Source organism: Nelusetta ayraudi, unplaced genomic scaffold (genome assembly GCF_046127955.1).
Source record: "Nelusetta ayraudi isolate G7.1 ecotype Tasmania unplaced genomic scaffold, CSIRO-AGI_Nayr_v1 ptg000108l, whole genome shotgun sequence".
Lineage (NCBI taxonomy): Eukaryota > Metazoa > Chordata > Actinopteri > Tetraodontiformes > Monacanthidae > Nelusetta > Nelusetta ayraudi.
Window position 1 is genome coordinate 90,570 of NW_027466158.1, and position 14,431 is coordinate 105,000.

At 52.3% G+C, this 14,431-nt stretch overlaps 1 protein-coding gene across 1 annotated transcript in view; it reads left to right on the forward strand.

Moving 5' to 3' along the window:
- Positions 1–262: 262 nt before the first annotated feature.
- Positions 263–14,431, forward strand: part of paplna (papilin a, proteoglycan-like sulfated glycoprotein) — an 18,824-nt gene continuing 4,655 nt past the window's right edge. The window contains exons 1-19 of the mRNA XM_076048711.1: positions 263–434; positions 1,727–1,789; positions 1,874–1,977; positions 4,534–4,594; positions 4,679–4,781; positions 4,874–5,004; positions 5,540–5,663; positions 5,766–5,846; positions 5,928–6,100; positions 6,711–6,834; positions 6,923–7,049; positions 9,167–9,371; positions 9,894–10,070; positions 10,160–10,310; positions 11,060–11,128; positions 11,867–12,053; positions 12,691–12,778; positions 12,902–13,028; positions 14,061–14,431. The exon at positions 14,061–14,431 is cut by the window's right edge and continues 113 nt beyond it. Of these exons, the coding sequence (XP_075904826.1) occupies positions 1,733–1,789; positions 1,874–1,977; positions 4,534–4,594; positions 4,679–4,781; positions 4,874–5,004; positions 5,540–5,663; positions 5,766–5,846; positions 5,928–6,100; positions 6,711–6,834; positions 6,923–7,049; positions 9,167–9,371; positions 9,894–10,070; positions 10,160–10,310; positions 11,060–11,128; positions 11,867–12,053; positions 12,691–12,778; positions 12,902–13,028; positions 14,061–14,431 (2,460 nt within the window). The 5' untranslated portion in view covers positions 263–434; positions 1,727–1,732. The remainder of the gene's footprint in view (positions 435–1,726; positions 1,790–1,873; positions 1,978–4,533; positions 4,595–4,678; positions 4,782–4,873; positions 5,005–5,539; positions 5,664–5,765; positions 5,847–5,927; positions 6,101–6,710; positions 6,835–6,922; positions 7,050–9,166; positions 9,372–9,893; positions 10,071–10,159; positions 10,311–11,059; positions 11,129–11,866; positions 12,054–12,690; positions 12,779–12,901; positions 13,029–14,060) is intronic.

Below are 14,431 nucleotides of genomic sequence, written 5' to 3' on the forward strand. Positions count from 1 at the left end.
CTCGCCGGGGAGGATGGGGCCCGTTCGCGAGGCGTCCTTTGGACTCTTGTGAAATGCCAAAGTGCCGCTTTCGCACCCGCGGTGCCTCCTCCGGGGCGGCGGGGTTGGCGCGCTGATGACGCAGCGGAGGGGTTTGACCAACGGCGCTACTCTCCTCCCGCTCGGCTTCCTGTCGGACCGCAGCCCTCAACACACCGACCGACCGACACACCGACACACAGGCACACGGAGTGAGTCGCCGAGCCCCCGCACACACACACATCTCTCTCCTCGGCGGCCGTTTGAACGAGCACATCTTCGGCTTCGGAGTGAGACGAACCCTCGGTCCCGCCGCCAGCCGCCGGATTCCTTCCGCCAGGGAACCCGCGGCGAACTAACTCCCTGAGGGGGGGAAACGGGTTCAGGAGACGGGTTTAGGAGACGGGCATCAGCTGGTGAGTAACGTCACGACTGGATGTTTGTTCTTCACGATTCATTCATGTTTTCTGGTTGATAAGTGGAGTCCGGGAAGATTTGGGACGCATGGCGGGAAAGTAGAACTTTAGTCATCGGAGGTAGAAATTATTTGGAGAATTTATTTTATTTTATTTTTCAAGGAAATTTAAAACAGACTCAGTGATGAAAATACATAGGTTTAAGAGAAATGACAGTTCAAATTATAACAGTGATATATGTCTGTATTTATTTATTTATTTATTTATTTTTAAAGTTCATGAATGGTTAAATTAGTCTGTGTTACTCAGGTTGGGTATTTTATGAGCCCCTGTGAAATATCTAATTGCTATTCAAGATGTTTTCCGTGAATAGCAAGAACCAATAATGTTATAATAGGCGTGGATAGCCTCGAGCGCCACCGTTTAGTAACAATATTGCACCACCTGCATTATTATCATAATAATAAAAAAAAAAAAAGGTAACATAACACCTGATGACTCATCATTGTTTTTGGTTTCGTTATACATGTGAGCATTTTCTATCTGGGTGATTTAATGTTTGAACAGTTAACGGTGACTGAAGCGGGTCCTAAATGCTGTTTTTAATGCTAATAATGGGTTGAAAGAGCTCAGGGCGGGACTCTTCCTCCACCTGAGACCAGTCAGGTGATTTATTTATTTATTTATTTATTTATTTTTGATCTGCTTATTGTGGACAACTTTCCCTGCTCAAAATACTGAATCAGCAAACGTTAACTGAGTGTTGTTGCATAGACTATAGACTCCGCTTTCAGCTCTTCAAACAATGTCCTCACGCAATTTGACTGCACAGATTGTTGTCACGTTTCAGTGACTTGACAAGGATGCACGGGTCAACAGGTTGTGGGTCAGAACCCGGAGTGTGTTTTGAATTTGAAACCATCTCTTCATCTTTGTTGGTTTGATTGATCGCTTCAGTGGCTGGTGTACAAACCAAAGTTTCTCACTCCGCTGCCTCTGTCTTTGAGTCACCGTGTAATGATGGATGAAGACTGGCGTCCGCGGCTGCCGGGTTCCTCGGGCACTCAGGCTGCGGTTCACTTTTTCGCGTGCTGTGTTTGGACGAGATGCCGGGCGGTTCTCCTCGGAAACCCGACTCCATATTTTGGCCTCCGTCTTGCATCAATTACAGCCTCTGGCAGTGGCGACGGCAGCTCGTTTCCGCAACAGTCTCTGGATGTGTAATAGCCTCTGTTAGTCATGGTGACTGGCTCCTCTTTACTTCTTTTTTTTTTTTTTTCCCTTCTTCCCAGGAAGCGATGGAGGTAGCGCTGTCCGTGCTGGTACTGCAGCTGCTGCTGGCTCCAGCTCTCTCAGTAAGATCCCAGCAGATCGGCAGGTAGAGAGCGGGGGACGTGGTTCCGTGCAGCTGATTCCACCTGTGGATTCTCTGTTTTCAGGGGCCCAATGGAGACTACTGGGACTCCTGGGGGCCGTACGGGGAGTGCAGTCGGAGCTGCGGCAGCGGCATCACCATGAGAAGCAGGCGCTGCATCACCCAGAGGTTCGTCTCTCAGCCTATCAGGGGCCTTCGCCTTGTTCCCCACTTTTCTGGTGACTGGAGCTGGAAGATCAGCCCAGGAGAACATCTAAAGAATGTTCAGAGACGCATTGACATCACACGCGTGTTTTTTTTTTTTTTTAAACATCCCACTGCTGTGGACAGCTTACAATTTGTTTACTCAGTTCTCAGTGTTGGAATCCCGCCGACATGTCGTCTCATGTCGTCTGGATCCACAGGATAAGACCTGAAGTGTGTGTTTCAATTTTTTCCCCCTCTTGTTTCATTTTCCTCTCCCCTCCAATTAAAGTCCTCCACGCAGGGAAAATGTCATTTAGATCAGCTGCTTTATGAGATAAGAGTGGCTGCTGCGGGCAAAAGGCTTGAAAGTCAAGTGCCATCCGCAGCAGGCTTTATGGTTCCCATGAGAAGCTGTAAATTCACGGTTAAAAAGTCCCACATCATAACAACTTTTACACCCAGGTTCCTTTGCAACCCAGGTTGCAGTGCTGCTTCTTCCGCATCGTTGATCGAGGAGAGAAACTGCATGTTTAGCCTCCTGATGACTTGAAGCTCTGCGCTGTTTGGAAGGGGACAAAAACAAAGCGTCTGGGTGGGCGGGGCTACCAGGTGAGGATGGAGTTAACTGACGGGACGGGGAGAAATTTGAGCAGCGCAGCAGTGGAAAAGTTTCAGTTGGGCTTGAGTCTGTCAGCGGCACGTGAGCGGCACGGGATTCCGCAGTCACCCAGGTGTGTCTGGCCGATTGTGCAACAGTTTTTCGGGAAACTTAATCCCCCCCAGAGACGGAGATCCAGGCGTCTCCGACAAGCCCAAACACTTTTTTCTGAATCACCCCGCTTGACATTTTGCTGCGTTTGTCTTCAGAGATACTGAGTCAGGGTGCAGTTTCTCTCCGCACTGACCAATCAGTACGCTGAACCATGATGGATTCTGGTGGATCCGGATAGACTCTGGTGGATCCCGATGGATCCCCAGGATACATCGGGACAGTTGCTCTCCGTGCTAACCAATCAGGACAGCGATTCCTGGTGGATCCTGGTGGGTCCACAGGATACATCAGTGCAGTTTCTCTTTGTGCTGACCAATCAGGACGCCAATCCCTAGTGGATCCTTTTGGATCCCGGTGGATTCTGGTGGATTCTGATGGATCCATCAGCACAGTTTCTCTCCGTGCTGGAAATCAGGACGCTGATCCCTAGTGGATCCTTCTCGTGGATCCTTTTCGTGGATCCTGATGGATCCCGGTGACCAGTCAGTTTGACTCTCCTTTGGCTTTTTCAACCTTCTCCTCAGATGACTGATGTAATGGAGTGGCTGCAGCAGAGTGGCTGATCTCTGTCATGTCTTGCCTGCCAGAAACACCTTTAAACACTATCATTAGGCAGCTGCCTGCTTGCAGGAACTCCCAACATTTCCTCCCGACTTTTGGTCCGCCGCTCCCTCTGTGACGTCTCCGACTTCTGCCGTCCCTCTGTCACCTCTCTGTCACCTTTCATCCCTTCAGTTAGAAGTCCTGCTTGATTCTCCACCTTGTTTGTTTGTTTTTTTTCCCCCTCGCTCTTTGAAAAGTTGAAACTTGGACGTATTTGATCCAGATCCAGGCACTCTGACGGGAACGTGTTGTTTTTTTTTCTTGCCTGGAGGGCAGGAATAATTTGCAGGTGACTTAATCATGAGTTATCAGAATCGACCTTCCAGTTCCAGCGCAGAAATGTTGTTTTTTTTGGTTTTCTTTACACTGCCATCATAATGTCGAGGCTTCTCTCCCCCCCCCCCCCGGCAGCGAGACGCAGATTATAGAAGAATGTTTAGTGATGTTGCTGAAACGTGTTATTTCTGCTTTGGCAGACGCTCTGAGCTGGATGTGCATTTGTGTTCTTCAGCCTCGCCTTGTTATTAAGCAGTTTGACTGTTATGATGATGAGCCATCAGCTTCTAGTGAAACTATAGCTGCTTTTTTATCTGAATCACCCGCAGCTCTCACGAAAACGCACGCCTTAAGTCCGTCGCAGGATCTTGACTCTGCCTCTGAAAGCATTTTTAGATTTGTACCCGAACCAAAGGTCCAAGGCAGCAGCTGCTGCGGAGATTTCAGCTCTGAATTCTCTCACATCCACCGTGAGAAGCTCCACACAACCTGCAAGACCAATCAGTTTCCTTCGAGGAGAGATGGGGCGGAGCCACGGCCCAGCGTTTAGCCGTGACAGGAACAGGAAACCGCTGCCTGCTTGGAAACAATGATTGTGTCAGCATGGATGCTGCAGTGTCTTCAGTCCGATGACAGCTGGACAACGTTTCCTCAAGAGTGGCTTTCCTTCCTTGCTGCTGACTGGCTGAAAGGACAGACGCTCATTAGACTCTGAACCTGTGCTGCCCCTGAAACCAGCAGGAATTCTTGAGTTGTTCCTGGACGTGGACTCTGATTGGCTCAAAAACAGTGTTTCCTTTCCACAGAGTACTTACGTGGCCTGAACTTAATCAGGTTGGTCTTTAATTCCATAACTGGTCCATGAAGATGATTTTCTTCCCCTTTAGGACCGACGGAGGTCACAGCTGTGTGGGTCCAGAAAAGTCCTACCGCTCTTGCAACATCCAGGTGAGTGACACACCTCTAAAGTGTCCAAAGTGTTTTGTGTTGGTCTGTCTGTGCTCACCATCTCCCCCTGCTGGCTCTGCCCAGGACTGTCCCGAGGGATCCAAGGACTTCCGCGAGGTGCAGTGCTCCCAATTTGACGGCGTCAGCTTCCAGGGGAAACTCTACAAGTGGATGGCGTACTATGGAGGTCAGAGGTCGCCGTGTGTTTTCCCCGGGGTTTGGTGAATACAGAAGGTCAAAGGTCCGAGGCTGATTTGACCCGAGGCTCTCTGACCGCAGCGGAGAACCCGTGCGAGCTCAACTGCATGCCCAAGGGGGAGAACTTCTTCTACCGCCACCGGCAGGCCGTGGTGGACGGGACGCCGTGCCACCCGGGACGGAAGGACGTGTGTGTGGGCGGAGTCTGCAAGGTATGACTCGCCTCTCGCCCAGACCACCCTCGCACTCTTCTCACGCTCTCCTCACCACAGGCCTTTACTCACAAAGTCCTCCTCCTCCCATGTTGTCCACAATTGCAGTTTTGACGTGGGGTTACGGTGGATTGTTGTTGTTTTTTTTTTTTTTTTTAGGTCCAATCATTTAAAACCCACTGATTTGACTCTCAGCTGTGCTGTTAGATCTAAAATTGGCTCTTTTACATGTGTGGCCCGTTGAGCTGCTGACCTGCGTTGGCCCTGAGGTGTACATGAGATGGCAATTGGTGTTGTTATTTTTAAATATATATATGTATATATGTATATATATATATATATATGTATATATATATATATATAGGTTTATGGGCACAATATTAAGCTTTTACCAATATGAAAATTGTGAATCAAGCCATATTTGACACATTAACCCTTTAACCTTTAACACTACCGGTCTTAAAGGGACCCGCCTCCGGTCGTCAGTGCTGCTGTGTGCTGTGTTGTGGCTGAGATGTTCTCTTGTCCTCCGCAGCGTCTGGGTTGTGACAACATGCTGGGGTCTTCCCAGCAGGAGGACCCCTGCCTGCAGTGTGGGGGCAGCGGACAGTCCTGCTACCGCGTCAAAAACAGCTTCACCACCCGCAACCTGCCCCACGGTAGGTAACCCAGGAGTCCACCCGTCGCCCCACCTCCGAGTCTGTGAGCTCCGTGTTTGTGACGCTGTTTATTTTTCTTTTCTTTTTTTTTTTTTTTTACAGGCTACAACCAGATGTTCATCATCCCTGTCGGAGCCACGACCATCTCCATCAGGGAGACGGTGGCCACCCGCAACTACCTGGGTGGGTCTCCACCCACCCACCAAACCACCTGCACCCCCCCACCCTCCCCCGAGTGACCGTGAACTCTCGTCTCGCCCACAGCTGTCAAGAACCTGCGGGGCGAATACTACCTCAACGGCCACTGGCTGATTGACTTCTCCATGGCCAAGCCCATCGCCGGCACCATGCTGTACTACCAGCGGGGGGCAGAGGGCGACAACGTCCCCGAGACCATCATCGGCCGCGGACCCACCACTGAGCCCCTCGTTGTGGAGGTGCGGTGAAAGAGCTGCGGTGACCAGCTGTCACTCTCAACTTTAGCCACTTGAACGCAGCCAAAACGCTTTTTTAAAAAAACAAAAAAAAAAACAACAAAAAAAAAAAACAGCTTCTTTTAATCTGTTTTAATCTTGGTTCAACTTGACTCTGCATTGAGAGTGAGTGCACTTTATTAGATTAGATTGTTGCTATATTATTTTACTTTATTCATCCCACAATGGGGAAATTGCTTTGTTGCAACTATTTTAATATATATATGTATGTATGTATGTATACGTACATACATACATAGGAGCTGCTGCTATATATACTTGATTTAAGATAAACAATCTCTAATCACTATACATACCAAAATGATAAGCCTAAACTAATCTAGTTCTAATCTAGCCTAAACTAATCGTGTCTAGTTTGTGCCGTTTTTATTTTATTTTAACTCTACGTGTCCCTCTAACTTTCTTAGTTTTTAATTTGAGTCCTCCATCGGCCCCAAAACCCGTACGAAAAACAAAATCTTGATCTTGAGAAACAGACGAAGAAGTCGTTAGCTAGCAGCTACAGAACAAGACGCTTCTCTCCTGAGGTGACTCCAGACTCTCTGCTTGCCAGGTAATCAGTGAGGAGGCCAACCAGGGCGTGGACTACGAGTACTTCCTGCCGCATGTCAACTCCAGGGACGGCTACTACTGGAGCTTCGGCTCCTGGTCGGCCTGCAGCCGGGAGTGCGGTTCAGGTCAGAGTCAATGACACGCAAGCAGCAAAGCGGCAGATGTTGTTGAGTGAAGGCCGTTGATCCTCAGAAGGTAACACCTCCCCGCCAGGCTACCAGTCCCGTCTGGTCTTCTGCGCCGTGGACAACGAGTCCTACCCCGACTACCTGTGCGCGTCTCTGCCCAGACCTCAGACCAACCGCACCTGCAACCCGCAGGCTTGTCCGCAGACCCGCAGGTGAGCAGCTGCACCGCCGGAACTGAAACGTTCAGTCAGGAGGAACGTGAGAGAGAGCATTTGTCTGTTTTTTTCCTTTCCTTGATGGTTGTTGTGACTGTCTGAAAGGATGGCCTACGTGTATCCACCACAGTTGTGGAGACCTTCTGAGAGCCCCGCAGCTCGTGTCCTCAGGTAACCCCGGGTGGGTCCGCGTAGAGATAGTCAGTGCGGGCGGGTAGAACCAGGACCGCCAGTAGTTCTGTCAGTCACTCTGTCAGTCAGTCTCCCCTGCTTCTGTCAGTCACCTGGAGAATAGAAGATCTACTGGCCTCAGGATCTCCTGCCCACCGCACAGTGGAATAGACTAACCTGCTAATCACTGACAACCCCCACCTCCTTCTCCTCCTCCTCCTCCACCTCCTTCATCTGCTCCTCCTCCTCCCGCTCCTCCTCCTTCTCCTTCTCCTCCTTCTCCTCGTCCTCCTCCTCCACCTCCTTCATCTGCTCCTCCTCCTCCCGCTCCTCCTCCTCCTCCTCCTCCTCCCCCTCCTTCATCTGCTCCTCCTCCTCCCGCTCCTCCTCCTGCTCCTCCTTCTCCTCGTCCTCGTCCTCCACCTCCTTCATCTGCTCCTCCTCCTCCTGCTCCTCCTCCTTCTCCTCCTCCTCCTTCTCCTCGTCCTCGTCCTCCACCTCCTTCATCTGCTCGTCCTCCTCCTGCTCCTCCTCCTTCTCCTCCTCCTCCTCCCCCACCTCCTTCATCTGCTCCTCCTCCTCCTGCTCCTCCTCCTTCTCCTCCTCCTCCTTCTCCTCGTCCTCGTCCTCCACCTCCTTCATCTGCTCGTCCTCCTCCTGCTCCTCCTCCTTCTCCTCCTCCTCCTCCCCCACCTCCTTCATCTGCTCCTCCTCCTCCTGCTCCTCCTCCTTCTCCTCCTCCTCCTTCTCCTCGTCCTCCTCCTCCACCTCCTTCATCTGCTCCTCCTCCTCCCGCTCCTTCCCTCCTTCCTCTCCCCCTCTCCTCCTACCTCTAATCCTCCTCTTCCTCCTGCTCCTCCTCCTTCTCCTCGTCCTCCTCCTCCTGCTCCTCCTCCTTCTCCTCCTCCTCCTTCTCTCCCCCTCTCCTCCCTACCTCTAATCCTCCTCTTCCTCCTGCTCCTCCTCCTTCTCCTCGTCCTCCTCCTCCTGCTCCTCCTCCTTCTCCTCCTCCTCCTTCTCTCCCCCTCTCCTCCTACCTCTAATCCTCCTCTTCCTCCTGCTCCTCCTCCTTCTCCTCGTCCTCCTCCTCCTGCTCCTCCTCCTTCTCCTCCTCCTCCTTCTCTCCCCCTCTCCTCCTACCTCTAATCCTCCTCTTCCTCCGCAGCTTAAACCAACCATAAAGCACTTGTTCCCCGTCTGTTCGTTAACTGGGTCGTTGCGAGGTGTCCGTGGGTCAAAGGTCGTCATGCAGCAGCCGTCTGTCAGCAGTGAAGAGCAGTGGCTTCAGTCACTGACTCTCTGGTATTTCCTGCTTCTTCTTCCTTTGATGCTGCTGCTGCTGCTGCTGCTGCTGCTGCTGCTGCAGCTCCTGGAGGCGACAGGATGCAGAGCTAGTTTTCGTTTCTGTCGCTGGTCATTCTGTCTGTGTAGTTTGCAGCGTCTATATGCTCGGTAGTTTTGTAGTTTTAGTCGCAAAAGTAGTTGTTCGTTTTTCCCTCTGCAGGTATGGAAGGTGTTAAGAACTCTGCCTTGTCTCATGGATGGAAAACACAAATTACACTATTGTTATTGTCCGTCTCTTCATTTGGTATTGACAAAGAAAAACATCAGGTCCGCGTCAGGGGTTGATGGGATTTTCAGAGCCAAAAATCATCATTTTAGTGTTCGGTTTTGTCACCAGCACTTTCGAAAATACGCTGCGCAAACTAATTTGTAAAAGTGACAATTATGCCAGGCCTGTATTTTCACTGAAAGCGCTGAAGAGCACAACTTTGGCCGTCTAACCACCGGTTGTCAACCCTAAACACTGTTTTCATGGTCCGAAAAGTTGCTTTTTCCAAATTGACCTCCATGTAAACACGTGCCGACGTCGTTCACTGTGGACTGGCAGCAGGTGTGCAGGTCCGCTGACCTCTGACCTCTGACCTCTGTGGCTTTCTCAGCTGGAGGACCGGTGAGTGGAACGCCTGCTCGGTGAGCTGTGGCGGAGGCTCTCAGGTGCGCCGGGTGGAGTGCGTCTCCCATGATGCCTCTGGGCCCCGTGTGGTGGCAGACGCTGTCTGCGCCACCTACGCTGAGGCCCCGCCCACCCTGCAGACCTGCAACATGCACAGATGTGCAGAGTATCAAGTGACCGGATGGAGCGGTGTAAGTGTTTAGGTTTTTTTTCAATAGCCTTCAGTTCAGTTGGGGGGTGGGGGGGCGACAGAGAGACTTTTTGCACATTAACGTAGATATGTAAACATTGACTGTGTCCGAAATCACCCACTCGTATCCTACTCGCTACATACGCAGCTTTATGTTGCTAGCTAGATAGCCACTCATTAGCTATTAGTCAGCAGGTGGCAATAAATATATTAATAAATATATTAAATGAATTCATTTAGACATGTATATGCGTTTTCGTGACAAGGACATATTATACTAAACATGGGTCAGCTCGAGCACCAATGCATGATGGGATACTTTGCCAGGTTAGTGACCATCGGTTGTACACTACTTTTAGCAATGCATTGTGGGATACATGTAGTGAATACAATTGTTCACTCAGGATTCAGGGGGCGATGTAGGACCCAGCCGTAGACTGTTCTCTCTCTCTCTCTCTCTCTCTCTCTCTCGCATTGCTCAACGCCAGTGTCCTGACCTCTGACCTCTGACCTCTGTCCGCAGTGCTCCGTCACCTGCGGCTCAGGTGAGCAGACCAGGGAGGTCACCTGCGTGGGAGCGCGCGGCCTGAAGCTGGAGGAGACCTTCTGCAGCAGTTTGCCCCGCCCACTCGCTGTCCAAACCTGCCAGATGGCCGCCTGCCCGCCGCAGACCAGCTGGCACGCCGGCGAGTGGCGACTGGTGAGTGCCGCCAGACCGCAGAGGGGGCGGGGCAGCACGGGGAGGCGAGCAGTTTGTGACCAGCGCGCGCGTGTGTTTTCCTCCTCCAGTGCTCGCGTAGCTGCGGCTCGGGCTCGCGGGATCGACAGGTGACTTGCTCGGACCTGGATGGGAACCTGTACCCGGAGGAGCAATGCCCCGCCCACCTTAGGCCGCCCACAGTGGAACGTTGCAACTCGCAGCCCTGCCACAGACCAGCGGGTGAGCGGGAACATCACTCATCCTCCTGGACTCCCCTGACTGCCCAACCGGCGAAGAGAAAACTGCACACAAGACTGTTTAACACCCTCCTTGTGTGTCCTACATTGCCCCCTACTGGTCACTATTCAGTTAAGAGGCGTCCAAGTCGTTAGTGAAAGTCGGTATTTGCTGTACAGTCCACACAATGCATCGCGGAAAGTAGTGTACAACCAAGGGTCAATAACCAATATGGCAATATATCCCATCAGCCATTGTGCTCAAGCTGACCCAAAGGTAGAAATATATGTGTATATACTGTATGTATACACTGCCTGGCCAACCACCGCCTCACCAGAAGTACAGGTCACACACTCTCATATTTTGGTTGGACCGCCGTTAGCGGTATGTATATATGGATATGTATACATATATGTGTGTGTGTGTGTGTGTGTGTGTCTGTAAATTAATTTGTATATATTCATTTTGTATATTTTCAATTTACACATATATATATGTGTGTATATATACACGCGATTATCAATTGATTGGTTTATTACCACCTGCTTATGCGAGGTTTTTATAATGTCACCGTGATGAATGTCTGAAAGACTCATGACCCTCCAAACCAAACAATGACAGCATTAGTCCTGCGGCATTAGCTTAGCATCAGTCATATTAGCATCTGTCAGGTTTTTTTTTTCCACCGCCAGCCATGTGACGACGCGACGTTCCTTTTAACTCTTCCCCTTTGCTTTCCCTGCGCGGCCCAGCCGTCCCCAGCGCCCAGGAGCCAGGCACAGTATCCCAGCCCACCGGGCCTGACCACAGTGGCAGCACAGGTACACACACAAATCACAAAACCTCACAAAACCTCACAAAACCTCACGCCACTTGCTGGGAACACAACTTCATGCTAACCCAGTCAGGAATGACAAAGTCATTGAAAGGAAACCAGCACAAAAGGTTCCCAGTCCACTTGGAACCGACTGACTGGTGTCTGCGCTGTGCCGGGGACCAGTGGCAGGCAGCCGCTAGGTGTGAGCCGGGACCCTGCGCTGGTCGCTCCGCTGCTCCGCTGATGTAACTCTTGTCACTCAGTGCCCATTAGCTCCGCCGCCGCCGCCCTCTTGTCCCCTCCACTAATTATCGGGGCCCGACTGACGTATATTCAGACTCTGTCAGCCCGATTAAAATATCTGCGGGGCAGCGAGGCGTGCAAGCGCTGCCTCTGGTGTCCTTTGGCGTGTTGTGGCATTCAGCAGCAGCAGCGTCGGCGCCGCCGCCGCCGCCGCCGCCGCCGCCGCGCTCAGGAATTCCATGTTTTCAGCTCCGGAGTGTGAGTTCACCGGGTGCCAAATTGTTTGTCTGCCACCCCTCCTCCCCTCAACCTCTCCACTTTGTTCTCTGCTTCATTCGTCCACCAGCAAGAAGTTTGTCATCACTATTAGTTTCTCGGCTTCCTGTTTGACACCCGCGCTGAGAACAGCTTTTTTTTAAAAAAAAAAAAATCTTTATTTTTTATTTATTTATTTTTTTTATAATCTGCGAGCCTCCTGTATGACTCCTCTCCGCCTCAGCCCGCAGACCTGACGCCGGCGCCCAGACCAACACGGCCCGCGACCCCTACCGCTCCGGCCCCACCCTCCACTGCAGCCAGTCCCGTTACGGCTGCTGCCCAGACGGCCGCACTGCTGCCGGTGGGCCGCAGGGCCTGGGCTGCCCCTGGAGCCCCGCCCCTGCGCAGCCCTCCTGCGCTCACACCAGGTACCCACCCAGTACACAGGCTCCATTAAGTGGCGCCGCTGAGCCTGAATGTCTCTCCGAAAGTGACCCCGGTTATTTAAAAAAGTTCAATCTCTCCCTCAATAAATTGAATTGGATTTTGAACTCAGTAATTCTTTTTATAATCCACTTGTCACTTGCTCTCCGGATCATTTCACGGTGTTAGTGGGAACGCTTATTTTAGATTTTCAATCATCTGTCATTTTCTCCATGTTTGCGGCATCACACAGGCTCACTTTTAGGAGCCACTGCAACCAAGTTGCCACCACGGGTTGACCACTAAGTGGCGCCATTAAGCCCGAAGGTTTCCCTGAAAGTGATGCATTCCTGGTTGTTTTGCTCCAGGATTAAGTACATTTAAAAAAAACATTTTCTATATAGTTCTACTCAGTGATTCCTTCCTTTTTTTTTTTTAATCTTTTCAGACAGTTTTGCCAAAATGTAACTTCTCACTTGCTCTTCCGACCATTTCACGCTCTCACTCTTGCTGTCACGCTTGAGACTTTGCACAGGCTTACTGCGAGCTGCCACCGCAGGTTGACCACTAAGTGGCGCCCGCTAAGCTCAAAGGTTTGCCCACACACTGACCCGTCCCTGGTTGTGTTTTTTCTTCTTCCAGCTACGGCTGCTGTCAGGACGGCGTGACCACGTCCCAGGGAGCCAATGGGGAGGGCTGTGCTGAGTTTGTGGCCCCAGCTGTCCCCACCGTAAGCAGACCCCCCCGCCGTGCACCGGCCCCTGCCAGAGCACTGCGTTGTGTTGCGTTGTGTTGTGTTGTGCTGTGTGCGACAGCAGCAGCTGAGGGCGTTTTTTTTTTTGTGTCTGTGCAGGCCGCTCCCTCTCTCCCCGTCGAGAATGCCCGGCAGTGTCGCACCACCACCTACGGCTGCTGTTTTGACCGCACCACACCAGCAGGGGGACCCAACGGGGAAGGCTGCCCAGATCCCCCCAACCACAGTAAGAACGTTACTCTGACTACAGCTCTATCTGCTGATGCCTCATCCTAATGGTCCAGTGTGTAAGATGTGGCTTGATTTATGGTTTTTTTTTTGTTTGCTGGTAAAAGCTTGTTCCAGCAGCGGCCTTGGCCAAGGCCGATGTAGAAGGGGGCCGAATTGCAGATTGGGATTGTTTGGGTCAGGATGACATCCACATCGCGCTTCAGAACAGAAAGCTCCGCTTTCAGCTCCGCTTTCAGCTCCGAAATCGCCACAGTCTGAGTGCCGACCTCAAAAATCATAAGGGGCAGCCTCTGGGGGCCATGGACCACTGCCCTCATCTTCAGAATTTGTTGATAGACCAGGAAAATACAAAAACCAATCAGCAGAAAGCCCGTTATCATTAATCCGAATAGGCAGACGCGACCCGCCACCTCCTCCAGCTGTCCAGCAGCGAACGTTCCGTCGGGGCAGACGGGTTCCCCCGGAACCGGCGTGTCTCGTGGAGACGATCTTGTCAATTGCGTTGCTTGGGAGAGCAGAGCAGTGAGAGGCTGTTAAGGTCACGACAAGACAGGACGAGACGAGAGAAGCGAAGCGGGGAAGATGGAGGAGAGGAGGGGAGGAGAGGAGGGGAGGAGAGGTGCGTCCGCCTTCGTTGAGAGCCGCATGTGGGAAGTGACGCTACTGCGCACGCTCTGTGGGCCCATCAAGGCGGAAGTCGAAAACTTTTCCGGTGCATGTGCTGGCTGAGCAACTTCATTGAAATGAATGGGCCGCCATCTTGCACTCTGGGGGCTTGGGTTGAGCAGCTGCGTCCGCACATAAACCAATGAAGAAGAAAGGGGGGGGGGGGTTGGTGCTCGCAGGCCACCGTAGTTCACTGGCAAACTTGGGAGTCCCCTACAGGGACTTTGGTGAAACCGTTACACTGTTGAGGGCGCCAAGTATTACACGCTGATCCATTACAAGGCCCACTGTAGGACACACAGAAAGTGGAGGTTCCCCTGACTTCCTGCTGACTCTTTGTGTGCTGGTGCTGTGTTCGCAGTCGCGCGCTCCACCTGCTCGCTGCCTCGCGCCGCCGGCTCCTGCAGCGCCTGGACGCCTCGCTACTACTACGACGTCCTCACCTCCCAGTGCGCGCACTTCTGGTACGGCAGCTGCCACGGCAACAGCAACAACTTCCTGAGCCGGGAGGAGTGCCAGCGGACCTGTCCGGTCCCCGCCTCTGGCCCTGCCCCCGGCCCCGCCTCCGTGCCCGCCTCCGGACCCGCCTCCGGACCCGCCTCCGGCCCCGCCCCTGCCCCTCCGTCCACAGGAACCTCAGGGTCGGGCGGATCCCCCTCCGCGGGCTCCACAGGCACCGGGTCCCGCAGCATGGGCCGGATCTTCACCGTGAACGGCGGCTCGGCCACTGGC